At 49.3% G+C, this 25,800-nt stretch overlaps 2 protein-coding genes across 2 annotated transcripts in view; one reads left to right on the plus strand and one right to left on the minus strand.

Moving 5' to 3' along the window:
• The window catches only part of LOC122544440 (dynein axonemal heavy chain 2-like), a gene marked incomplete at its 5' end in the record, with an annotated part of 71,011 nt that extends 47,102 nt beyond the window's left edge, over positions 1-23,909 (plus strand). The window contains 9 exons of the mRNA XM_043683687.1: positions 564-667; positions 2,521-2,710; positions 4,295-4,475; positions 4,960-5,087; positions 6,491-6,643; positions 7,266-7,391; positions 8,080-8,298; positions 10,520-10,637; positions 23,737-23,909. Coding sequence (XP_043539622.1) covers positions 564-667; positions 2,521-2,710; positions 4,295-4,475; positions 4,960-5,087; positions 6,491-6,643; positions 7,266-7,391; positions 8,080-8,298; positions 10,520-10,637; positions 23,737-23,909 — 1,392 coding nt within the window. The remainder of the gene's footprint in view (positions 1-563; positions 668-2,520; positions 2,711-4,294; positions 4,476-4,959; positions 5,088-6,490; positions 6,644-7,265; positions 7,392-8,079; positions 8,299-10,519; positions 10,638-23,736) is intronic.
• Positions 23,910-23,974: 65 nt separating this feature from the next.
• Positions 23,975-25,800, minus strand: part of LOC122544375 (dynein axonemal heavy chain 2-like) — a 159,058-nt gene continuing 157,232 nt past the window's right edge. The window contains exons 31-32 of the mRNA XM_043683618.1: positions 25,057-25,203; positions 23,975-24,091 (exon numbers count right to left, since the gene is read on the minus strand). Coding sequence (XP_043539553.1) covers positions 23,975-24,091; positions 25,057-25,203 — 264 coding nt within the window. The remainder of the gene's footprint in view (positions 24,092-25,056; positions 25,204-25,800) is intronic.

A 25,800-nucleotide genomic window follows, 5' to 3' on the forward strand; every position in this document is an offset into this window, starting at 1 on the left:
TGGGAAATTGTCCCATAGTGCTCAGGGATGTGCAGGTTAGGGTGGATTGGCCATGGGAAATTGTCCCATAGTGTCCAGGGATGTGCAGGTTAGGGTGGATTGGCCGTGGGAAATTGCCCCATAGTGTCCAGGGATGTGCAGGTTAGCGTGGATTGGCCGTGGGAAATGCAGGGTTATCAGGATAAGGTAGTTGGGTTGGGTATGAGTAAGATGTTCTTTGTAGGGTTGGTGTGGACTCGATGGGCCGAAAGGCCTGATTCCCGCACTGTAGGGATTCGATGATTCTTCCAAACGCCTTCCATTCTGGGAAGAGTTAGTTTGGACTCAAAACCTTAACTCTGTTTCTTTCTCACAGATGCTGCCAGAGCTGCTGAGTTTCTTTAGCACGTTCTGTGTTTATTTCGGATCTCCAGCAGTAACAGGACATTGCTTTTATTTGAGTGCAACTTCTATAGGGAATCTCATGATAGCAAGAGAACAGGCCAGTGACTTTCTGTTCCTGTCGTTTGTCGGATGAGCATAGAACAGATTTGGATGGTGTACATTGTTTCTCTTTTCCACAGGATGTAGATGACTGCATCATCCGCCAAACCAACACCCATTTCCAGTATGGGTACGAATACCTGGGCAACTCAGGCCGATTGGTGATCACTCCACTCACCGATAGGTAAGGCTTACTGCTCCACTTTCACTGAGGGTGCGATCGGGTGCTGTTCAAGGAGACAGAAGGTTTTGGGACGAGTGGTGTGTCACTGCTTGTTCTTGACTTGTGAGGAGAGAACCAGGCATACCATCCACAGTCATCATCAGGAAAATTAGTGTGTGTAGCAGCAGCACCATCAGTATGTGCAGGAAAAAACAGGTCACTGTTAATTCAGGACACACTTCTCTCTGATCATCTTCTTTGAGCCTTTTGTTGTTGTTTGCAGTGTTTGACTCAACTTACTGTATAACAAAGCATTTGTTATGGAAAAAAACGTTATCAGGAGTAGACATAGAGTCATAGAGATTTACAGTATGGAAAAAGACCCTTTGGTCCAACCTGTCCATGCCGACCAGATATCCCAACCCAATCTAGTCCCACCTTCCAGCACCCGGCCCATATCCCTCCACACCCTTCCTATTCATATACTATCGCTTTGTTTTGTGAGTTCTCAAGGTGAGAGATATCCACACTACGTAATAGCATAGCTTCAGACTTCCCTCTCTGACACTCATAGTCCGTACCCCGCAGTGGGGAAATGCTACTCTCCTAACTGCAGCAGGTTTCAAAGCAGTTACTTGCTTTTGCAAGTTTGTCTGCTTCAGGTGGACCTCAGTGGAGGCCAGTGCAACAGTTTCAGTACCCAAGCCTTCCATGGTAGGTGCCCTCTGCAAGTACATACAGACTTCATATTGCTCGCTGTGCACCTTCCCCTGCTGTCTGTGCCAAAGCCAGTAGAAAACAAGTCCTGTTATGTGATGGTAATGATAGCTGAGTAAGATTTTTTAAAATTCACGGCGGGGCATGAGCATTGCAGGCTGGATTAGCTTTTATTGCTTATTCCTTGTTGCCCATTAGAAGGTGGGGGTGAGCTGCCTTCTTGAATCACCACAGTTCATGTGCTATAGGTAGACCCACAACACCATGAGGGAGGGAATTCCTGGATTTTGACCCAATAACAATGAAGTCAGGATGATACGTGACACAGAGGGGAACATGCAAGTGGTTATTCCCTCGTATCTGCTATCTTGGCCATCTAGGTGGTAGTGGTTGTCAGTTTGGAAGATGCTATCCAAGGAATTTGGGGAGTTTCTGCAGTGCATCTTGTAGAATGTACACACTGCTGCTACTGAGCTTTAGCAGCAGGGTGACTGAATGTTTGTGGATATGGTGCCAGCCACGCGGGGGTAGGGGGGCTAATTTGTCTTGGAAGGTGTCAAGTTTCTTGAGTGTTATTGAAGCTGCACTTATCCAGGCAAGTAGGGAATATTCCATCACACTCCTGCCTTGTGCCTGGCGGACAGACTTTGGGGAGTTACTCATTGCAGGATTCGTGGTTTCTGACCTGCTCTTGTAGCCATTGTGTTCATGTGGTGAGTCCAGTTCAATTTCTAGTCAATGGTAATTCCCAGGGTGTGAGGGATTCACTGATGGTCAAGGAGGCTGGTTAGGTTATGTCTTACTGAAGATAGTCATTGCCAAGCATTTGTATGGCTTCAGTGTTACTTTCCACATGTCAGCCAAAGCCTGGATATTGTCTCGATCTTTCTGCATTTGGACATGAACTGCTTCAGCATCTGAGGGAGCGGGGCGAATGGTGCTGAACATTGCACAATCATTGGCGAACGTCCCCATTTCTGACCTTTCGATGGAGGGAAGGTCATAAATCATTAGCTTTCCTCTGTCCGATTAATCCACCAACACTGCTTCACTCTGCACACAGACAGCATGCCTGAGAGCTGGACATCAGTGTAGAGGTAGTCGACACAGGAACACTCCCTTCCTCATCTCAGAATCTCATGGTTTCTTCTTTTCAGGTGCTACATGACACTGACCACTGCTCTCCACCTGCACCGTGGTGGGTCACCCAAAGGACCAGCAGGAACAGGGAAGACAGAGAGTGTGAAAGACCTGGGAAAGGCCCTGGGCATGTATGTGATAGTGGTAAACTGCTCAGAAGGCTTGGACTACAAATCGATGGGCCGAATGTACTCTGGCTTGGCACAGGTGAAAGGACAACCTGGAGAATATAATGGAACATTGTCTTTATTCGTGTATGTCAAGGGGTTTTATCCCTTTCAGAAACACACACAGCACTGAGGGAGTGCCAGGCTGTTAGAGGGTCAGGGGCAAGGGACTGCCGCACTGTTGGAGGGTCAGTGCTGAGGGAGTGGGCACTGTCAGAGGGTCAGTGCTGAGGGAGCACCGCACTGTCGGAGGGTCAGTGCTGAAGGACTGCCGCACTGTCGGAAGGTTAGTGCTGAGGGAGCACCGCACTGTCAGAGGGTCAGTGCTGAAGGACTGCCGCACTGTCGGAAGGTTAGTGCTGAGGGAGCACCGCACTGTCAGAGGGTCAGTGCTGAAGGACTGCCGCACTGTCGGAAGGTTAGTGCTGAGGGAGCACCGCACTGTCAGAGGGTCACTGTTGGAGGATCAGTGTCGGAGAGTCAGTGCTGAGGGAGTGCCACACTGTCGGAGGGTCAGTGCTGAGGGACTGCCGCACTGTCGGAGGGTCAGCGCTGAGGGAGCTGGCACTGTCAGAGGGTCAGTGCTGAGGGAGCACCGCACTGTCGGAGGGTCAGTGCTGAGGGACTGCTGCACTGTCGGAAGGTTAGTGCTGAGGGAGTGCCGCACTGTCGGAGGGTCAGTGTCAGAGGGTCAGTGCTGAGGGAGTGCCACACTGTCGGACGGTCAGTGCTGAAGGACTGCCACACTGTCGGAAGGTTAGTGCTGAGGGAGCACCGCACTGTCAGAGGGTCACTGTTGGAGGATCAGTGTCGGAGGGTCAGTGCTGAGGGAGTGCCACACTGTCGGAGGGTAAGTGCTGAGGGACTGCTGCACTGTTGGAAGGTTAGTGCTGAGGGAGTGCCACACTGTCGGACGGTCAGTGCTGAGGGAGTGCCACACTGTCAGAGGGTCAGTGCTAAGGGAGCTGGCACTGTCAGAGGGTCAGTGCTGAGGGAGTGCTGCACTGTCAGAGGGTCAGTGCTGAGGGAGTGCCGCACTGTCAGAGGGTCAGTGCTGAGGGAGTGCTGCACTGTCGGAGGGTCAGTGCTGAGGGACTTCCACACTGTCGGAGGGTCAGTGCTGAGGGAGTGCCGCGCTGTTGGAGGGTCATTGCTGAGGGAGTGCCGCACTGTCGGTGGGTCAGAGCTGAGGCAGTGCTGCACTGTCAGAGGGTCAGAGCTGAGGGAGCACCGTGCTGTTGGAGAGTCAGTGCTGAGGGAGCACCACACTCTCAGAGGGTCAGTGTTGGAGTGTCATACCGAGGGAGTGCCACAATGTTATAGGGTCAGCACTGTGGGAGTGTGCGCTGTTGGAGGATCAGTGTTCAGGAAGTGCCACACTGTAAGAGGGTCAGTGTTGAGGGAGCGCCGCTGCATTATCCATGTTACAACAGTAACAGCCCTCTGAATGTGCTTTGTTGGCAGTGAGGCCCTTTTGGTTATTCAGTGATGTTTAAATGCAAGATCTTTCTTTTATACCAGAGTATGATTTCAGGCCCCTTACTGTCCTCTGTTGTGTCGACCACACCATTTTCGCTTCTGTTTTCTGGTAAGAGTAATCAATGTGCCTGCTGTTTCTGTGCAGACTGGAGCCTGGGGTTGCTTTGACGAGTTCAACCGCATCAATATTGAGGTGTTGTCTGTGGTAGCCCAGCAAATCCTCTCTATTCTGTCGGCCCTTTCTGCGAACCTGACACGCTTTGTCTTTGAGGGCCGTGAGATTAACCTGGTCTGGTCCTGTGGCATCTTCATCACCATGAATCCAGGTGAGACGATTGGAGTTTTAGGGTTGGTTCTCACAACGCCTCACCTTCACCGTCGAGACTTCCCTTGATCTCTGAAGCTCAGTGCTAAATCCAGCTTCATTTCATTGAAGCTGCAGAACTGCTTCCCGGTCTCTGCTGCTTTGCCCAACTTGAAGATGGGCAGGTGTGGATAATAGGTGAGATCTGAACTGGGTTTCCCTGTCCTCAGGATTAATTGATGACCCCAAAGTACAGACTCCTCTTGGTCGTACTGATCAGAGTCTGATTTAATTGTACATTCAGGTTGAGAGGGAGAAGAGTGGGTTAACACGACTGAGAAAGGGCAGCCGTGTGGGCATGGAAGCTGAGCTAGGTAAAGTGGTTGAACAGGCTCAAGTGGCTGAAAGGCCTCCTCCTGTTCCTGTTTCTGGCAGTGTCACAAGAGATTAATAACGAGCGGCTGAGTGCAGAGGCTTGGAGATAACACAACTGTTGTTTATTGCAGGGTATGCTGGTCGTACAGAGCTGCCAGACAACCTCAAGTCAATGTTCAGGCCCATCTCCATGGTGGTTCCTGACTCAACACTAATCGCTGAGATCATCCTGTTTGCAGAGGGATTCAACAACTGTAAGGTGTGCTCTGTGCCCTCCCCTTTTTTACATATTCTCAGTTACTTTGAACAGTTTATCCATTTCCTCAATATATTTGGGCTCCCACACCACCTGGCAGCCTCTCCTCCACACCAGTCCATCCATGCCCCCAAATTAAAATGGGGGCAATATTAATCAGCCTGCTCTCCAATCTTGGAAAGGGTGCGTCTCTCAGCCAACTCCCAACTATCCATTGACATCCATATACACAGTAGCATTGTGTAATATCCTTGCAGTCAAAGGTTTTTTGCAAGATGTTGGCCTTTAGTTATAAAATATAAGATCTGCTGATTTACAACGTACTGCACGTGAACCTTCATGAAGGTCTCCAGTGGAGTTGCAGTTAGACAATGGTACGCTTGCTTTTATTGGACAGTACATTGAGTACAGGAGTTGGGAGGTTGTGTTGCAGCTGTACGGGCATTATTGAGGCCACTTTTGCAATATTATGTGCAATTCTGGTATACCTGCTCTAGGAAGGATGTTGTTAAATTTGGGAAGGTTCAGAAAAGACTTAAAAAGATGTTGCTAGGGGTAGAGAGTTTGAGCTACAGGGAGGGGCATGGATAGAATAAATAGCCAAGATCTTTTCCTAGGGGTGGGGGCGTCCAAAACTAGAGGGTATATGTTTAGGGTGAGAGGGAGAAAGTTTAAAAGGGACCTAAGGGACAAAGTTTTCACTCAGAGGGTGATGTGTCTATGGAATGAGCTGCCAGAGGAAGTGGTGGAGGCTGGTACAATTACAGCATTTAAAAGGCATCTGGATGGATATATGAATAGGACGGGTTTGGAGGGATATGGGCTGGGTGCTGGCAAATGGGATTAGATTAATTTAGGATATCTGGTTGGCATGGACGGGTTGGACTGAAGGGTCTGGTTCCATGCAGTACATCTCTATGACTCTATGAGTCAAATAGCAAAAGGCTGTTCAGCTTAACAAGCCTGATCTTTTGAGATTGATTTCAGCCCCACTGATCTGCTGTCTTTTTCCTTTCACTAGAAACACTTTCCGATCTTCGCACATAGCCCTGCCATTCCAGAATAGTGTATGTGTCTCTCTGCATTCTGGACTCTTCACTGCAGCTGCTTTCACAACCCACACACTGCAGTTACATTCCTTCCCAAAGAGATGAAGTCCAGCTTCTGGAATAGTTTCTCCCCTGTTGGTCAGTGCCCATTGGGATTTGGCTGGAAGACTGTTCTCAAACCCAAGTCACATGACAGCAGGAGGAAGTAGAGATTTTCATTTTATTGTTCATGGCTGACAGATCATGTGCTATGTTCTCCTTAAAGGAAAGCAGAGAAACGTAGAGAAGAGCTGGGAGATAATTTGGGTGGAGTCTGATTGGCAGTATGCTGACAGTACTCTCCATGTTCCCATGCAGGCCCTTGCTAAGAAAGTCTACACCCTTTACTCACTGGCCGTGCAGCAGCTGTCCAAGCAGGATCACTACGACTTTGGCCTAAGAGCTCTCACCTCTCTGCTCCGCTACGCTGGCAAGAAGCGGCGAGACAAGCCTCAGCTCTCTGATGAGGAGGTAAGAGTAGGAGAAGCCGAATCGGATGGTGAGGGAAGGCCCTATCTGAGCAGGTTTAGAGAGGAGATGGAAAAGGTGCAGATTAGATTGCTAGCAGAACTGAGAGGTTATAGCCATTAGGAAAGACATAACATGCTGGAGCCTGGTCTCTAGGCAAGAGAAAGTTGGCACTTCCCTTAACAGAGACTCTTTTAAAGTATGACAAGTTTTGATGGGGTATATATACATCGAGAAGATGTTCCCATTTGTGGGGAGGCTAGAGCTCGGCACTGTAAATAAAGGTAGCCATGAATACATCCAGTAGGGAGTTCAGAAGAAGCTTCTTTCCCCAGATGGGGGTGAGAATGTGGAACTCATACTTCAGGGTAAGTTGGATAAACATGTGAAGGAGTAAAGCATAGAAGGGTCACTGAGAAAGTAAGTAAAGAGGGGTGTGGAGCTGAAACACCAACACAGAACAGATGGGCTGAATGGCTTTTCCTTTTTGATGTAATCCTTCTTTCTTTCCAGAACCATTTACATGGTGAAAGGAGTTGCACAGGTAGCAGTGATGAGGTCGTATTGTATCGGGGGTTTCTCACTTGTGTTACCTTGGTGAGTGAGTGGTTTTGTTGTTCCCCAGGTCCTCCTGCTGTCCATGAAGGATATGAATATAGCCAAACTGACCTCGATCGACCTACCGCTGTTTGCTGCTATTGTGCAGGACCTGTTCCCAGGAGTGGAAACTCCAGTCTTGGATTATGGAAAGGTGGGCAGAATGTGGATGCAATTTCTCAGTGAGTTCATCATGCATGAAATAAATATTTTGTCCGCTAAAACATCCTCCCACAATCATTATAGGAAATACACCCATATTATGAGCTGGATTTGCCCAAGTTGCCACATTGTTAAAGGCTAACAAATAGATGATTGTGCCCACTGAAACAGGTTGTCTGCTTTTGCATGTGTAAACAGCAGGGATGAACAGCCTGCGTAATGCCCTCATTGTGAGATTGGTTTTGCCAGAGGCAGTAGGGTGCTGGCTTTGCTCTGTAATGCTTTTCCACTTCTCTCCCTGGATTGCTGCTCCAGGAGGGAGCTATTCCTGACATTACTTGATGGTCGATAACAATAACCACTGTGGCTGAACTTAGTTATGATGAGGAGTCATCTAGACTCAAAATATTAGCTTGCTTTCTCTCCTGACTGGCTGTGATCTTCAGCACTTTTTTGTTTTCAGTTAGTTCTGTCCTCAGTCTGTGTCTGGTGGGATCACTGGAAAATGATTAAGAGTGTGAAGCCTGATGGATTATCTCTGTTCTCAAGCCCAGGGGACGTCAGTGGACAATATTGGACTCCACACTGGCTGCCAACTGAATGGACTGACTGTGAATGTTGAATAAACTGAGCCCATGGTACAATTGGCCTGTCTTGCTTTCTCTTTCCTTCTGTCACAGCTTAAGGAAGCAATTGAAGCCGAGATAATTGAAATGGGCAACGTGGTAACGGAGTTCACAATGGCCAAAGTGATTCAGCTGCATGAGACCAAGAGCTCCCGCCATTCTGTCATGATTGTGGGAAAAACGGGCAGTGGCAAGACCGTGGTATGGCGGACGTTACAAGGGGCCCTGTCAGCCCTCCACAAGAGCGGAGACCCCAACTACAATTTTGTCAAGGTCAGTAAACAGGCAAGAAACCCAGAAAAGTTGTCAAGAGCAGTTCTTCCACACAACTCATCAGACTCAGGAGTCACAGGAAGGAGAATGGGATGGGAGGGTGGAGGGGACAGGTATTTAATGAATGCCAAGACACTGGGTAGCTTAGAGGAACAGAGGGATCTTAGGGTAATTATTCACACATCCTGAAATTGGCAGAGCACATGAATAGGATAGTTAGAAGGTATTTGGGACACTTGCTTTCATCAGTGGTGGTAGAGTATTACGGCAAGGAGGTAATGTTGGAGTTGTGCAGAGCATTGGTCAGGCCCCAGCTGGAGTATTGTGTGCAGTTCGGGTCCCCTCCCTACAGGAAGGATGTGAGAGCACTTGAGGAGGTTCACCAGGATATTGCCTGGGATGGAGAAATTGAGCTAAAAGGAGAGACTGGATAGGCTTGGATGGTTTTCTTTAGAGCATAGAAGACTGAGGGGGCATGATTGAGATATAAAAGATTATGAGGGGTATGGACAGAATGAGTAGAGAGTACTTGTTCCCCTTTGATGAGGGGTCAATCATGAGGAGGCATAGTTTTAGGGTAAGGGACAGGAGATTAAGGTGGATTTGGGAAAAAGCTCATTCACTCAGTTGGTGGTGAGAATCTGGAATGTACTGCCTGGGAAGATAGTGAAGGCTGGAAACCGAACAATCTTTAAACGATATTCAGATGAGCACTTCAAATATCATAACATTCAAGGATATGGACAAGCACAGGAAATTGGGATTAGTGCACCTTTATTGGTAGTTATGTTGGTAGTGCAGACTCAATGGGCCGAAGGGCCTTTTCAGCACCGTATGAATCTTTGAATATATGAAACAGCTTAACTTGTGTTTATTTTACAGTTTGAGTTGAGTAAAACGTTCCAAAGTGCTTCACACAAATGTCACAAAGCAACATTTGACCCCAGGGAACTGAGGATATGAGGCAGGTGACGAAAGACTTGATCAAAGTATGATGTTTTGAGGAACATCTTAAAGGAAGAGAGAGAACTGAGTGGGTTTAGGAGGGAGTTCCAGAGCTCTAGGACCAGGCAGCTGAAGGGATGGCCACCAACGGTGGAACAATAGAAATTGAACGGTACTCAAGTGGCTGAATTGGAGGATCACAGAGACCTCAACGAGTTGGAGATGCTAGAGGTTAGAGACATAGGCAGATTTACAGCAGCCACAGAGGCCTATTGATATGGGGAGAGTTGTAGAGCATTACAGAGGTTGGAAGAGTTGTAGCAGCTGGAGAAGTTTTAGGGATAGAGAGGAGTGCAGGGGCTGGAGGAGGTGACAGAGATACAGAGGCTTGTAGGGGTTGCAGGGATAGAGAGATAGAGATGTGGTAAAACTACAGACAGATTTGGAAATGGGGATGAGAACTTTTAAAATTGAGAATGAGGAAGAACAAAAGGAGCATAGTGGTACAGGAAAATGGTATTAGACTGGACGGTACGTGTGGAAATAAACATCAACACAGACTGAGTGGGCCGAATGGTCTGTGGTATTGTATTATATGATTCTAAAGGAAAGGTTTATTGGTTTTCAATGAGAAATGATCTTTTTCGTTTTGAACCTTAACATTTCCTTAGTAATATTGCGTGCAATTCTGGTCTCCTTCCTATTGGAAAGATGCTGTGAAACTTGAAAAAGTTCAGAAAGGATTTACAAGGATATTGCCAGGGTTGGAGGATTTGAGCTACAGGGAGAGGCTGAACAGGCTGGGGCTGTTTTCCCTGGAGCGTCGGAGGCTGAGGGTTGGCCTTATAAAGGTTTATAAAATCGTGAGGGGCATGGATAGGGTAAATAGACAAAGTCTTTTCCCTGGGGTGGGGGAGTCTAGAACTAGAGGGGCATAGGTTTAGGGTGAGAGGGGAAAGATATAAAAGAGACCTCAGGGACAACCTTTTCACGCAGAGGGTGGTGTGTGTATGGAATGAGCTGCCAGAAGAAGTGGTGGAGGCTGGTACAATTACAACATTTAGGAGGCATTTGGATGGATATTTGAATAGGAAGGGTTTGGAGGGATATGGGCCAAGTGCTGGTAAATGGGACTAGATTAGATTGGGATATATGGGCGGCATGGACGAGTTGGGCCGAAGGGTCTGTTTCCGTGCTTGTGAATCTCTCTGACTCCAATGCCTCCCGTTCTGAGCCATTGTCTTCTACCTTCTCTGATTTTGTGCTTTGTGGGCAGGAGTACCCTCTGAACCCAAAAGCAGTGTCGCTGGGTGAGCTGTATGGCGAGTACGATCTGTCGACAAATGAATGGACTGATGGAGTGCTCTCCAGCCTCATGAGGAATGCCTGTGCAGGTACATTGACTCCAGTTGTGATGGGCTACAACAATGAGAATCAAGGGGAAAACTCTATACTCAGACTCCAAACAAACACAAAGGATTTTTGATGGTCAGTCATTTCAGCCCAAGGACATCTCTGCAGGAATTCCTCAGGGTAGATCCTTTCTAATCACCCTGGTCAGAGATGTTATTATACACTTCTGAACCAGAAGGCCTCCTGGTTGAAATATGGGGACACCACCACTGCATACAAAGACCCCAGTTTCGCAGGTTAGTGCCTAAACCTAAACATCTTCAGCGACTTCATCAATGACCTTCCTGTTATGCCACACTGGGGAAAGAATACTGGTTCCTAAGCCCCGCTGCTCCTGGAGTTGCCACAGAAGTCAATGGTTTACATAAACTATGTTAAAGTCCCTGATTTAGCTGTCTGTTGGAATCTAGTTAACAAAAATACTGACTACTTAACAATAACTAACACTTATTACAAATAAGCAAATGCTGCTCACAAGTAAGTAGCTATAAACTATCAACACATGGCTCGACCTAACTCCTCACCACTTTAACCCCAACACATGCAGTCAAAGAGATACAGACAAACAAAAAAAATCTGCAAAATACTTCCATAGCACCAGTGCACAGGGTTCACTGAGATGTTCCTTTCAGCTTACCAAGAATTTCTGACCTTTGATTACCTTTCTGTAGGGTTCCTTCATTTCTTCACAGGAGGCACAGTTGATTGGTTTACTATGAAACCTCTTAATTACTGTTTAAATGTAACAGCTCATGGAGATGGGTATGAAAAAGAAATTTCTGTCATCAGGCTTCGGGTATTTGTATTGCACACACACACACACACTCCAGCATTCTGAAGCTCTCTAATATTCACACCCACAAGTTGCCCAGGAATCAGTCAGAGAGTTGTCTTCAGCCACAACTGGTCACAATGCACAAGCCAATCAGCTATTTATTGCGAGATAAATCTTATCCTCCCAGTGCCATGTCCTGTACAAACAGCTTCCCCCACGATGTGAATGAAAGAAACTGCAGTATAAACACCACACAGGATGAGTTTCAGTCACTGTTTTTTGAAATGCAGCAATTCCTTTCACAGTTCTTTGGTTTTTAAACAATCCTTTCCCCTTTTTAGTCTACAATCAAAAATACAGAAAATCAAATGATATCATTATTACAGTTCCCTTGAACGTAAGGTCCGAAGTGGGGATGTTGGCCAATGATTGCACAATGTAAATCTGAAACAAAAACAAAAATTACTGGAAAAGCTCAGTAGATCTGACAGCATCTGTGGAGAGAAATCATTGTTAATGTTTCAGGCTGATTGACCCTTCCTTAGAGCTGCTAGATCTGCTGAGCCTTTGCAGATAATAACATCTAGCTGAATGAAAAATGAACTCTTCTGCCCTACTGTTCTTTTGACAATTATCTCAAATCTGTACCACTCTGTTTACTGATCTCCCGCTGGGATAGTGATAGGGGCTATATCAATGCAGGCTATCCTTTCTAAAAGTATTTATGTGGTTTAATTTTCCATTTGTGTTTTCTGAAGCTGTTTGCTCCCTCCTCTTCAATTTAACCACCATTCCATGTTTTAAACATTTAACAGCAGGATTATATATCAAAGTAACTCCAGGGAGCATAGATTTAAGAGTAAGTGAATGAAGACATGAGTATGTAGCATGGAAACCCAGAGGGGATATGACATCTAATTTACAGGGACTGTAGATCACAGAGATTCATGGTGTTTGTCCTCAGCTGCTTTGCTGTAGGGTCCCATACGTCTTGCAGTTTCTGAAAGCAGGGCATTGCGACAAGCTGGACACCTCTTAACTGAGTAATTCTACATTGTTGTGTTGCTGGCCAAGAATTGCGAACATTTCTCATCTCATAATGAAAGTTCTGCAGATTACCCGCCTTGCAATTGCAATAGAAATTGAGATGCTGTCAGTCCCTGAAATGGAAAATGGGAGCTAGTTGGTCACAGATGCGATTTAAGATGCCCATTAATGGAATAGCCTGGGAACTGAATTGCCGCGTAGACCTTTACTCAGTGGTAGAAGTAGAAATGATAGATGCAGCAATGTCAGACCAGCATGCTGCTAATTTAAAAGAAATTCTGAGGTTGTATCACCATCACTTTTTCTCTATTCTCAGGATGACGGTGTTGCTGGCACTTTGTACTGAGTTATCACCCTGAGAAAGTGAGGGTGGTAAGGGCCTGCCAACTCTGTTTGATCAGTGAACCCCCACCCTGTCAGATGCTCCTGCTCAGACCTGGGCAGAGTCTCCCCAGAGTGGAGTGCCCACAGGTCAGGCCTCAAGATTCCTGCGACACCCCACACAAGCCTCCAGAACACACTCGGCAGGGCTGACCCCTACTGTGGGCTGACCACGAGCAGGGAGGTACGTAGGCAACATCAAATGCTGCCTGCATTCCCCCACCCCCTGCCAAAACAGAGATAGGTGAACATAAATATGTCAGGCATGGAGGGACAAATGTGACGCAGCGGCTGAAGGTGTGCAGAGAAGGCAGATGGAGGCAGAAGCTTAAATTGATAAAAGGCAAGATGAGGAAGACTGTCAGAAAGCATGATTTAAGAATGCAATGGATTCCAGGTGGGGTAGTGCCAATAATAAAAAAAAAGGCTCGCTTTTTTATTGCACCTTCAGTCACTCCGGGCCATCCCCAAGCAGCTTTACAGCTATTGACATTCTCTACACTATTGTCGTACTGCATGCTTCCACAACAAGTCATTCCCTCGTTGCCGGGTAACTTTAGTTCTTGCTGATAATGTTGATACCAGGGAGAATCCCCATGCTGTAAATTGTAAGGTGGTCCCCTTTGGCAGGAAGAAGGAAAAAGCAGAATGTTATTAAATGAAGAGAGACTGCAGAAGACGGCAGTACAGAGGGATTAGGGTGTCCTTGGACTGTTAACAAGCAGGTACAGAGAGGGATGAGGAACACCCATGGCTTGTTGACCTTCATTGCAAGAGGGATGCGGAGTTTTGCTGCAACTATACAAAGTTTTGGTGAAATCGGACGTGGGGTACTGTGTACAGTTTTGGTCTTATTTAAACAGGATATATTTGCATTGGAAGCAATTCAGAGAATGCTCACAAGCCTGACGCGATTGATGAAGGGATTGGTTAATGAGGAAATATTGAGCAGATTGGGCTGAAATTGAATAATAGAAGGTTAACTTATTAACCCTTAAGGTAATGAGTGGGCTTGACAGGTTAGATGCTGAGAAGATATTGAATGGGGCTCCATATTGACCCTTTGGCAGTGGGGCACCGTATCAATACTGTCACTCTGACAGTGCAGCACTCCCTCAGCATAGACCGTCCGACAGTGCAGCACTCCCTCAGCACAGACTGTCCGACAGTGCAGCACTCCGTCAGCATTGCTCAGCACAGACTGTCCGACAGTGCAGCACTCCGTCAGCATTGACCCTCTGACAGTGCAGCACTCCCTCAGCACAGACTGTCCGACAGTGCAGCACTCCCTCAGCATTGACCCTCTGACAGTACGGTACTCCCTCAGTACTGACCCTCTGACAATGCAGCACTCCCTCAGCACAGAATGTCCGACAGTGCAGCACTCCCTCAGCATTGACCCTCTGACAGTGCAGCACTCCCTCAGCACTGACCCTCTGACAGAGCAGCACTCCCTCAGCACAGACTGTCCAACAGTGCAGCACTCCCTCAGCATTGACCCTTTGACAGTGCAGCACTCCCTCAGTACTGACCCTCTGACAGTGCTCACTCCCTCAGCACTGGCTGTCCGACAGTGCAGCACTGCCTCAGCATTGACCCTCTGACAGTGCGGCACTCCCTCAGTACTGACCCTCTGATAGTGCAGCACACCCTCAGCACTGACTGTGTGACAGTGCAGCAGTACCTCAGCACTGACTGTCTGACAGTGCAGCACTCCCTCAGTACTGACCCTCTGACAGTGCGCACTCTCTCAGCACAGCCTGTCTGACAGTGCAGCACCCCCTCAGTACTGACCCTCTGACAGCAGCACACCCTCAGCACTGATTGTCTGACAGTGCAGCACTCCCTCAGCACAGACTGTCCGACAGTGCAGCACTCCCTCAGCATTGACCCTCTGACAGTGCGGCACTCCCTCAGTACTGACCCTCTGACAGTGCGCATTCCCTCAGCAGTGACTATCTGACAGTGCAGCGCTCCCTCAGTACTGACTCTCTGACAGTGCACTCCCTCAGCACTGACCCTCTGACAGTGCAGCATTCCCTCAGTACTGACTATCTGACAGTGCGCATTCCCTCAGCACTGACTATCTGACAGTGCGCATTCTGTCAGCACTGACTATCTGACAGTGCGCTCCCTCAGCACTGACTATCTGACAGTGCGCATTCCCTCAGCACTGACTATCTGACAGTGCAGCATTCCCTCAGTGCTGACTATCTGACAGTGCGCTCCCTCAGCACTGACTATCTGACAGTGCGCACTCCCTCAGTACTGACTGTCTGACAGTGCGCTCCCTCAGCACTGATTGTCTGACAGTGCTGTACTCCCTCAGCACTGACCCTCTGACATTGCAGCACTGCCTCAGTACTGACCCTCTGACAGTGCAGCACTCCCTCAGCACTGACCCTCTGACAGTGCAGCACTCCCTCAGCACTGACCCTCTGACAGTGCAGCACTCCCTCAGTACTGACCCTCTGACAGTGCAGCACTCCCTCAGCACTGACCCTCTGACAGTGCAGCACTCCCTCAGTACTGACCCTCTGACAGTGCAGCACTCACTCAGCACTGACTGTCTGACAGTGCAGCAGACCCTCAGCACTGACTGTCTGACAGTGCAGCACTCCCTCAGCATAGACTGTCCGACACTGCAGCACTCCCTCAGCATTGACCCTCTGACAGTGCGGCTCTCCCTCATTACTGACCCTCTGACAGTGCAGGACTCCCTCAGTATTGACTATCTGACAGTGCAGCACTCCCTCAGCACTGACCCTCTGTCAGTGCAGCACTCCCTCAGCACTGACTGTGTGACAGTGCAGCACTCCCTCAGCACTGACCCTCTGACAGTGCGGCACTCCCTCAGTACTGACCCTCTGACAGTACAGCAATCCCCCAGCACTGGTCCTCTGACAGTGCAGCACTCCCTCAGTACTGACCCTCTGACAGTGCAGCACTTTCTCAGCACTGACTGTGTGACAGTGCAGCACTTCCCCAGCACTGACCCTCTGCCGTTGCGCACTCCCTCAGTACTGACCCTCTGACAGTACAGCACTCCCCCAGCACTGGTCCTCTGTCAGTGCAGCACTCCCTCAGTACTGACCCTCTGACAGTGCAGCACTCTCTCAGCACTGACTGTGTGACAGTGCAGCACTTCCCCAGCACTGGTCCTCTGACAGTGCAGCACTCCCTCAGTACTGACCCTCTGACAGTGCAGCACTCCCTCAGTACTGACTATCTGACAGTGCAACACTCTCTCAGTACTGACTGTGTGACAGTGCAGCACTCCCTCAGTACTGACCCTCTGACAGTGCAGCACTCCCTCAGTACTGACCCTCTGACAGTGCGGCACTCCCTCAGTACTGACACTCTAACAGTGCAACACTCCCTCAGTACTGACTGTGTGACAGTGCAGCACTCCCTCAGTACTGACCCTCTGACAGTGCAGCACTCCCTCAGTACTGACTATCTGACAATGCAGCAGTCCTCAGTACAGACCCTCTGACAGTGCAGCACTCCCTCAGTTCTGACTATCTGACAGTGCAGCACTCCCTCAGCACTGACTGTCCAACAGTGCAGCACTCCCTCAGCACTGACGATCTGACGGTGCAGCACTCCCTCAGTACTGACCCTCTGACATTGCAGCACTCCCTCAGTACTGACTATCTGAGAGTGCGGCACTCCCTCAGCACTGACTGTGTGACAGTGCAGCACTCCCTCAGCACTGATCCTCTGACAGTGCAGCACTCCCTCAGTACTGACTGTCTGACAGTGCAGCAGTACCTCAGCACTGGCTGTGTGACAGTGCAGCACTCTCTCAGCAGTGAGCCTCTGACAGTGCAGCATTCCCTCAGCACTGACTATCTGACAGTTCAGCACTCCCTCAGCACTGACTATCTGACAGTGCGCACTCCCACAGTACTGACTTTGTGACAGTGCGCTCCCTCAGCACTGCTTGTCTGACAGTGCAGCACCCCCTCTGCACTGACTGTGTGACAGTGCAGCACTCCCCCAGCCCTGGTCCTCTGACAGTGCAGCACTCCCTCAGTACTGACTGTCTGACAGTGCGCACTCCCTCAGCACTGACTGTGTGACAGTGCAGCACTCCCCCAGCACTGGTCCTCTGACAGTGCAGCACTCCCTCAGTACTGACACTCTGACAGTGCGCACTCCCTCTGCACTGGCTGTCTGACAGTGCAGCACTCCCTCAGCACTGACACACTGACAGTGCAGGACTCCCTCAGCACTGACTGTCTGACAGTGTAGCACTCCCTCAGCACAGACTGCCCGACAGTGCAGCACTCCCTCAGCATTGACCCTCCAACAGTGCGGCACTCCCTCAGTACTGACCCTCTGACAGTGCAGCACTCCCTCCATACTCACCCTCTGACAGTGCGGCACACGCTCAGCATTGACTGTGTGACAGTGCAGCACTCCCTCAGTACTGACCCTCTGACAGTGCAGCACTCCCTCAGCACTGACTGTGTGACAGTGCAGCACTCCCTCAGCACTGATCCTCTGACAGTGCAGCACTCCCTCAGTACTGACTGTCTGACAGTGCGCACCCCCTCAGCATTGACCCTCTGACAGTGCGGCACTCCCTCAGTACTGACCCTCTGACAGTGCAGCACTCCCTCAGTACTGACTATCTGACAGTGCAGCACTCCCTCAGCACTGACTGTCTGACAGTGCAGCAGTCCCTCAGCACTGACTGTGTGACAGTGCAGCACTACCTCAGCAGTGATCCTCTGACAGTGCAGCACTCCCTCAGTACTGACTGTCTGACAGTGCAGCACTCCCTCAGCACTGACTGTCTGACAGTGTAGCACTCCCTCAGCACAGACTGCCCGACAGTGCAGCACTCCCTCAGCATTGACTCTCCGATAGTGCAGCACTCCCTCAGTACTGACTGTCTGACAGTGCGTACTCCCTCAGCATTGACCGTCTGACAGTGCGGCACTCCCTCAGTACTGACCCTCTGACAGTGCAGCACTCCCTCAGTACTGACTATCTGACAGTGCAGCACTCCCTCAGCACTGACTGTCTGACAGTGCAGCACTCCCTCAGCACTGACCCTCTGACAGTGCAGCACTCCCTCAGCACTGACTGTGTCACAGTGCAGCACTCCCTCAGTACTGACTGTCTGACAGTGCAGCACTCCCTCCATACTCACCATCTGACAGTGCGGCACACGCTCAGCATTGACTGTGTGACAGTGCAGCAGTCCCTCAGTACTGACCCTCTGACAGTGCAGCACTCCCTCAGCACTGACTGTGTGACAGTGCAGCACTCCCTCAGCACTGATCCTCTGACAGTGCAGCACTCCCTCAGTACTGACTGTCTGACAGTGCGCACTCTCTCAGCATTGACCCTCTGACAGTGCGGCACTCCCTCAGTACTGACCCTCTGACAGTGCAGCACTCCCTCAGCACTGACTGTGTTACAGTGCAGCACTCCCTCAGTACTGATCCTCTGACAGTGCAGCACTCCCTCAGTACTGACCCTCTGACAGTGCGCACTCTCTCAGCACTGACTGTCTGACAGCGGAACACTCCCTCAGCATAGACTGTCCGACAGTGCAGCAGTCCCTCAGCATTGACCCTCTGACAGTGCGGCACTCCCTCAGTACTAACTGTCTGTCAGTGTGCACTCCCTCAGCATTGACCCTCTGACAGTGCAGCATTCCCTCAGTACTGACGATCTGACATTGCGCTCCCTCAGCACTGACTATCTGACAGTGCGCATTCCCTCAGCACTGACTATCTGACAGTGCAGCATTCCCTCAGTACTGACTATCTGACAGTGCGCTCCCTCAGCACTGACTATCTGACAGTGCAGCAGTCCCTCAGTACTGACTATCTGACAGTGCGCTCCCTCAGCACTGACTATCTGACAGTGCGCACGACCTCAGTACTGACTGTGTGACAGTGCGCTCCCTCAGCACTGACTGTGTGACAGTGCAGCACTCCCTCAGCATTGACCCTCTGACAGTGCGGCACTCCCTCATTACTGACCCTCTGACAGTGCAGGACTCCCTCAGTACTGACTATCTGACAGTGCAGCACTCCCTCAGCACTGACTGTGTGACAGTGCAGCACTCCCTCAGCACTGTCTGACAGTGCAGCACTCCCTCAGTACTGATTGTCTGACAGTGCAGCACTCCCTCAGCATTGACCCTCTGACAGTGCGGCACTCCCTCAGTACTGACCCTCTGATAGTGCAGCACTCCCTCAGCACTGACTGTGTGACAGTGCAGCACTCCCTCAGCACTGACTGTCTGACAGTGCAGCACTACCCCAGCACTGATCCTCTGACAGTGCAGCACTCCCTCAGCACTGACTGTCTGACAGTGCAGCACTCACTCAGCACAGACTGCCCAACAGTGCAGCACTCCCTCAGCATTGACCCTCTGACAGTGCGGTACTCCCTCAGTACTGACCCTCTGACAGTGCAGCACTCCCTCAGCACTGACTGTCTGACAGTGCAGCACTCCCCCAGCACTAGTCCTCTGACAGTGCAGCACTCCCTCAGTACTGACCCTCTGACAGTGCACACTCCCTCTGCACTGGCTGTCTGACAGTGCAGCACTCCCTCAGCACTGACCTTCTGACAGTGCAGCACTCCCCCAGCACTGACTGTCTGACTGTGCAGCACTCCCTCAGCACAGACTGCCCAACAGTGCAGCATTGACCCTCTGACAGTGCAGCACTCCCTCAGCACTGACCCTCTGACAGTGCAGCACTCCCTCAGTACTGACGCTCTGACAGTGCAGCACTCCCTCAGCACTGACTGTGTGACAGTGCAGCGCTCCCTTAGTACTGACTGTCTGACAGTGCAACACTCCCTCAGCACTGACCCTCTGACAGTGCAGCATTCCCTCAGCACTGACTGTGTGACAGTGCAGCACTCCCTCAGCACTGACTGTGTGACAGTGCAGCACTCCCTCAGCACTGACTGTGTGACAGAGCAGCACTCCCTCAGCACTGACTGTGTGACAGTGCAGCACTCCCTCAGTACTGACTGTCTGACAGTGCAACACTCCCTCAGTACTGACTATCTGACAGTGCAGCACTCCCTCAGCACTGACTGTCTGACAGTGCAGCACTCCCTCAGCACAGATCCTCTGACAGGTAAAAACAATGACTGCAGATGCTGGAAACCAGATTCTGGATCAGTGGTGCTGGAAGAGCACAGCAATTCAGGCAGCATTCGAAGACAGGCAAAGCCTGTCTTCGGATGCTGCCTGAATTGCTGTGCTCTTCCAGCACCACTGATCCAGAATCTGGTTTCCAGCATCTGCAGTCATTGTTTTTACCTGGTTCCCTCAGTACTGACTCTCTGACAGTGCAGCATTCCCTCAGTACTGACTCTCTGACAGTGCAGCATTCCCTCAGTACTGACTCTCTGACAGTGCAGCATTCCCTCAGTACTGACTCTCTGACAGTGCAGCATTCCCTCAGTACTGACTCTCTGACAGTGCAGCATTCCCTCAGTATTGACTGTCTGACAGTGCGCTCCCTCAGCACTGACTGTCTGACAGTGCGCTCCCTCAGCACTGACTGTCTGACAGTGCGCTCCCTCAGCACTGACTGTCTGACAGTGCGCTCCCTCAGCACTGACTGTCTGACAGTGCGCTCCCTCAGCACTGACTGTCTGACAGTGCGCTCCCTCAGCACTGACTGTCTGACAGTGCGCTCCCTCAGCACTGACTGTCTGACAGTGCGCTCCCTCAGCACTGACTGTCTGACAGTGCGCTCCCTCAGCACTGACTGTCTGACAGTGCGCTCCCTCAGCACTGACTGTCTGACAGTGCGCTCCCTCAGCACTGACTGTCTGACAGTGCGCTCCCTCAGCACTGACTGTCTGACAGTGCGCTCCCTCAGCACTGACTGTCTGACAGTGCGCTCCCTCAGCACTGACTGGACAGTGCAGCAGTCCCTCAGTACTGACTATCTGACAGTGCGCTCCCTCAGCACTGACTATCTGACAGTGCGCACTCCCTCAGTACTGACTATCTGACAGTGCACTCCCTCAGCACTGACTATCTGACAGTGCGCTCCCTCAGTACTGACTATCTGACAGTGTGCTCCCTCAGTACTGACTCTCTGACAGTGCAGCATTCCCTCAGTACTGACTCTCTGACAGTGCAGCATTCCCTCAGTACTGACTCTCTGACAATGCGCTCCCTCAGTACTGACTATCTGACAGTGTGCTCCCTCAGTACTCACTCTCTGACAGTGCAGTATTCCCTCAGTACTGACTCTCTGACAGTGCGCTCCCTCAGCACTGACTATCTGACAGTGTGCTCCCTCAGTACTGACTCTCTGACAGTGCAGCATTCCCTCAGTACTGACTCTCTGACAATGCGCTCCCTCAGTACTCACTCTCTGACAGTGCAGTATTCCCTCAGTACTGACTCTCTGACAGTGCGCTCCCTCAGCACTGACTATCTGACAGTGCACATTACCTCAGTACTGACTATCTGACAGTGCACATTCCCTCAGTACTGACTATCTGACAGTGCAGCACTCCCTCAGCACTGACCCTCCAACCATGCAGTGCTTCCTCAGTACTGAGCCACCATTAGTGTGGCACTCCCTCACCACTGCATTCTGAGTGGTATCGTTCTGAGTTTCTGGAGTGGGACTGGATTGGATCAACCTCTCACTCTGGCTTGGTTTGCTACCTACTGCAGTGTGGCTGGCAGTTACCCAAGTGATTTCAGGGACACTCAGATACTCTGCTGAGGGAGCACTTTGTGTTTTTTCCAATGCATTAGCTCCATGCGTGAAGATAAGTATTGAATGGTCACAATGATGCATATGTTTCAGACAGACCTGAAGAAAAACACCAAGCTGCTGATGAAATGGTTGGTAACTCAGAAACAGTGAATTTTTTATTTAATTTTCATCCGGTTGGGTGAGCTCACACAATTAATTATTTATCCTTGTGTTCTCTTTTACTGCTGGCCCATGGCTTAATTTTGCATTTACACACCCCAGACACAAAGTGGGAAAATCAGTGCAGCTTACATGAAGATTGAGCCGAGGAGATTCATGAATGAATTTTTCCCTTCACCTGTTTGTTCAATTTTGGCTGGCAGGATGGGCTGGGTCACCCATTAATTATTGATGTTCAGGTTGATGTTTGGAGGTTCAGGCCTTGGTTAATTTAACATTCCATACGTAATGTGAAGGCAGAGGTGTTGCCAGCACATGGAAGCTTTGATTCATCAACACAACTGGCACTTAATCTTTACCCAATTGTTTGTCAGTCTCCACATACCTAACTCTTCTCCTGGTGATCACCATTTCCTTGAACTAGCTTCTTTAAGCAGATCAATTTGATCATAACCACAAGCATGCTGCATGAATGGTTTCATGGGAGGGTGCAGCTAGAGGAGGCCATTTGGTTCATCGTGCCTGTGCTGGCTCTTTGAAAGCACAATTCAAGTCAGCCTGTCTCTCCCACTCAGTTTGTCCTCATTGCCTACAAGACTGTTCCTCTTTGCGAGTTCCCGTTGCTTCTGTTTATACTGCCTTCTCCACCAGTGCATTTTTAACACAGACGGTCTGATTTATGCAAGTTTTCAATATCATTTCTTTTAGGTTTGGCTTTTGGATTTTGAGTTTGTAACATGGAGTGGGGGGGTGTAGCATGACATTTCTGTGTGTCTGAAGTTAATAATTAGCTTGTAGTGATTTCTGTAGCCATGGTGATTTCCTTTGAAATGGTTTGTGAGGTCTACTTTGACAGTCTAATAAGCTCTGGTTTACATAGGATTTTGTTTTTAGCCAGGTAAACCTTGTGCTTTAATATCTGTTTGAATTTTTTCACAGTTAAGAGGAACACCCAAAGTAGAGAGAGAGAGAGAGACAGAGACAGAGACAGAGAGAGAGAGACAAAAAAAGAGACAGAGGGAATTTTGTTTCCATTTGATGTTGTTTTAGGCTGTTTTGCGGTTCCTTGCACAGAGATGCATCTCTGAAGCAGTGCTCCTTAGAAGAGGAGAACATTGTAAGCGAAATTACCTTAGAGTAAAGAGTGATAGTCCCAGACCGAAAGAAAACTTGGAAGATGAGTGCATTTAAACTTCAGTTTGTGATAATTCCAGGAATGAGCTATCAAAGGTTCAGGTCTAAGAGTTAAAGTCACAGTTGCCTTATAGTAAAACAAAGAACTGTGGAAGCTGGAAATCTAAAACAAAACCAGAAATTGCTGGAGAAACTCATTACATCTGGCAGCACCTGTAGAGGCAGAAAAAGGGTGAATGTTTTGAGTCCAGTCATCCTTCTTCAGAATCATAGAATCGTGACAGTGTAGAAGCAGGCCATTTTGCCCACTGAGTCCACACTGACCCTCCCCCAAAAGAACTGCCCACCCAGTCCCACCACCCCACCCTATAATCCTGCATTTTCAATGGTTAATCCACCTAGCGTGCACAACCCTGGACTCAATGGGGCAATTTAGTATAGCCAATCCACCCTAACCTGCACATCCCTGGACACTATGGGACAATTTCCCATGGCCAATCCACCCTAACCTGATCATCCCTGGACACTATGGGACAATTTCCCATGGCCAATCCACCATAACCTGCACATCCCTGGGCACTATGGGACAATTTAGCACGGCCAATCCACCCTGATCTGCATATCTTTGGTCTGTGGGATGAAACCCACACAGACACAGGGCAAATATGCCAACTACACACAGACAGTTGCCCCAGTGTGGAATCGAACCCGGGTCCCTGGCTGTGTGAGGCAGCAGTACTAACCATTGAGCCACTGTGCCACAAGTTGTGGGTGCCTTAGATTAATTACTTGTGGTCACATATCTTGGTGCTCCAGTTGCCAATTTGAATAAAATCCTTTCTGCGCTTGCAGATGAGAAACCAGACGAGAAGTGGATCCTGTTTGACGGACCTGTGGATACACTCTGGATTGAGAGCATGAACTCCGTCATGGACGACAATAAGGTGCTGACACTGATCAATGGAGAGCGGATATCTATGCCAGACCAGGTAAGTGTCCCTGTGTTTCTGCTGCCTGTAACGTGATACAGATGCAGAATGCCAGGATTTGGAGTTTCCTGTGTGGGCTGAGGGAAAGTTGTACAGTGATGTTAAAGCCCACTCTGTGATCCTGTTGAATGCAGCAGTGAGGATCCTTTTGCCTGGCTGAAGTTAATTGAGGTGGACAAACAGACAGAGAGCTGACTGGATGATTCAGTTTCCTGGTGCTGAACAGATAAAGTCTCAGGAAAGCAAATGTCAGGCAGAATACTTCAACCTGGTTGTTATTTGTCAACTCTTGTTCACAATGTGTTCTGTGTGTTTGTGCAAGTGGTCAACATGCCTTTGTGTGACTACACATGCCTGGTTAAAAACAATTACTGCAGATGCTGGAAACCAGATTCTGGATTATTGGTGCTGGAAGAGCACAGCAGTTCAGGCAGCATCCAAGGAGCTTCGAAAATTTGTGCAAGTGGTCAACATGCCTTTGTGTGACTACACATGCCTGGTAAAAACAATGACTGCAGATGCTGGAAACCAGATTCTGGATTATTGGTGCTGGAAGAGCACAGCAGTTCAGGCAGCATCCAAGGAGCTTCGAAAACGACGTTTCGGGCAAAAGCCCTTCATCAGGAATCCTGTACTGGTTTCTGTGTGCACTCCTTTTACGTGTGTCCCTATACCTGTGCATGTGTATTTGTGTATACGTGTGTGTCTCTGTATACACAGAAACTGAAACTAAACAAGTGGTAGGACATTCAGCCCACCGGGCCTGCTGCACCATTCAATATGATCATAGCCAATCCTCTACCTCTATGCCATTTCCCACTTTCTCCCCATACCCTAAGATGCCTTTAAAATCTGAAAGTATATCTCTCTCTATCCTGATATATTCAATGGCTTGGCCTTCACAGCCCTCTGTGATAGAGAATTTCACAGCTCACTACCCTTTGAATGAAGAACCTTTTCCTTATCTCAGTCCTAAAAGGTCCACCCTGTATTATGAGACTGTGTCCGAGTTCCAGACTTCCCAGCCATGGAAAACATCTTCCCTACATCTAGTCTGTCCAATCCCATTAGAATTTTAGATGTTTCAAACAGATTCCCCCCCTCACCCCCTGTCCAGCATCCTTCTAAACTCTGGTGCAACTAGGCTGAGATGAACCAATCTCTCCTTAAAGGACAGTCCTACCATCTCCAGTATCAGTCGAGCAAATCTCCAGTGCACTCTCTCGATGGCAAGTAATTCCTTTCTTAGGTGGGGACACTGAAACTGGATGTAATAGTTCAGGTGTGGTCTTACCAAGACAACAAATGGAGGTTCCGGTGTTCTACTGGACTGGACAAAGCCAGAAATCACACAATGTCCAATAAGTTAATTTAAAATCTTTTGAAAGCTTTTGGAGCATATTCCCTTTGTCAAATGGAGTCATTTGATGAAGGGGCTATCCTCCGAAAGCTTGTGATTTCCAATAAACCTCTTGGACCATAACCTGGTGTCGTGAGCCTCCTGACCATGTGTGACTGCAGTAAACCATCCACACTTCTGAACTCAAATCCGTGTGCAATGAAAACCCATATACTAAAGTTCCCACCTGCTTGCTGTACCTGCCTGTTCATCTTCATTGACAGAGTGAGAAGGTACCACTGGCCTGAGTTGTGATCTGCCCCAGGTCTGCTACCTTCCCACTTCACTATGGCCACCCGCTTGATCACACTTAGTCACGCACAGCATTCTGGGCACTGGATCACCCAAAACAAGGTCAGTGTCAACCAGTGAGGGGGGTCGGGGGGAGGGGGGGGGAACAGGGGGCAGGATATCTCATTAGAAAACCAGCATTGAGCCTGGGAACTTCTGACCTGTCTGTCTCAGAAGGGAGTGCCCTTACAAGGCGACCCACAGCAGATAAGAAGCCAGCAGCGTTGTTGACAGCAG

The sequence above is a fragment of the Chiloscyllium plagiosum genome, chromosome 48 (assembly GCF_004010195.1).
Source record: "Chiloscyllium plagiosum isolate BGI_BamShark_2017 chromosome 48, ASM401019v2, whole genome shotgun sequence".
Classification (NCBI taxonomy): domain Eukaryota; kingdom Metazoa; phylum Chordata; class Chondrichthyes; order Orectolobiformes; family Hemiscylliidae; genus Chiloscyllium; species Chiloscyllium plagiosum.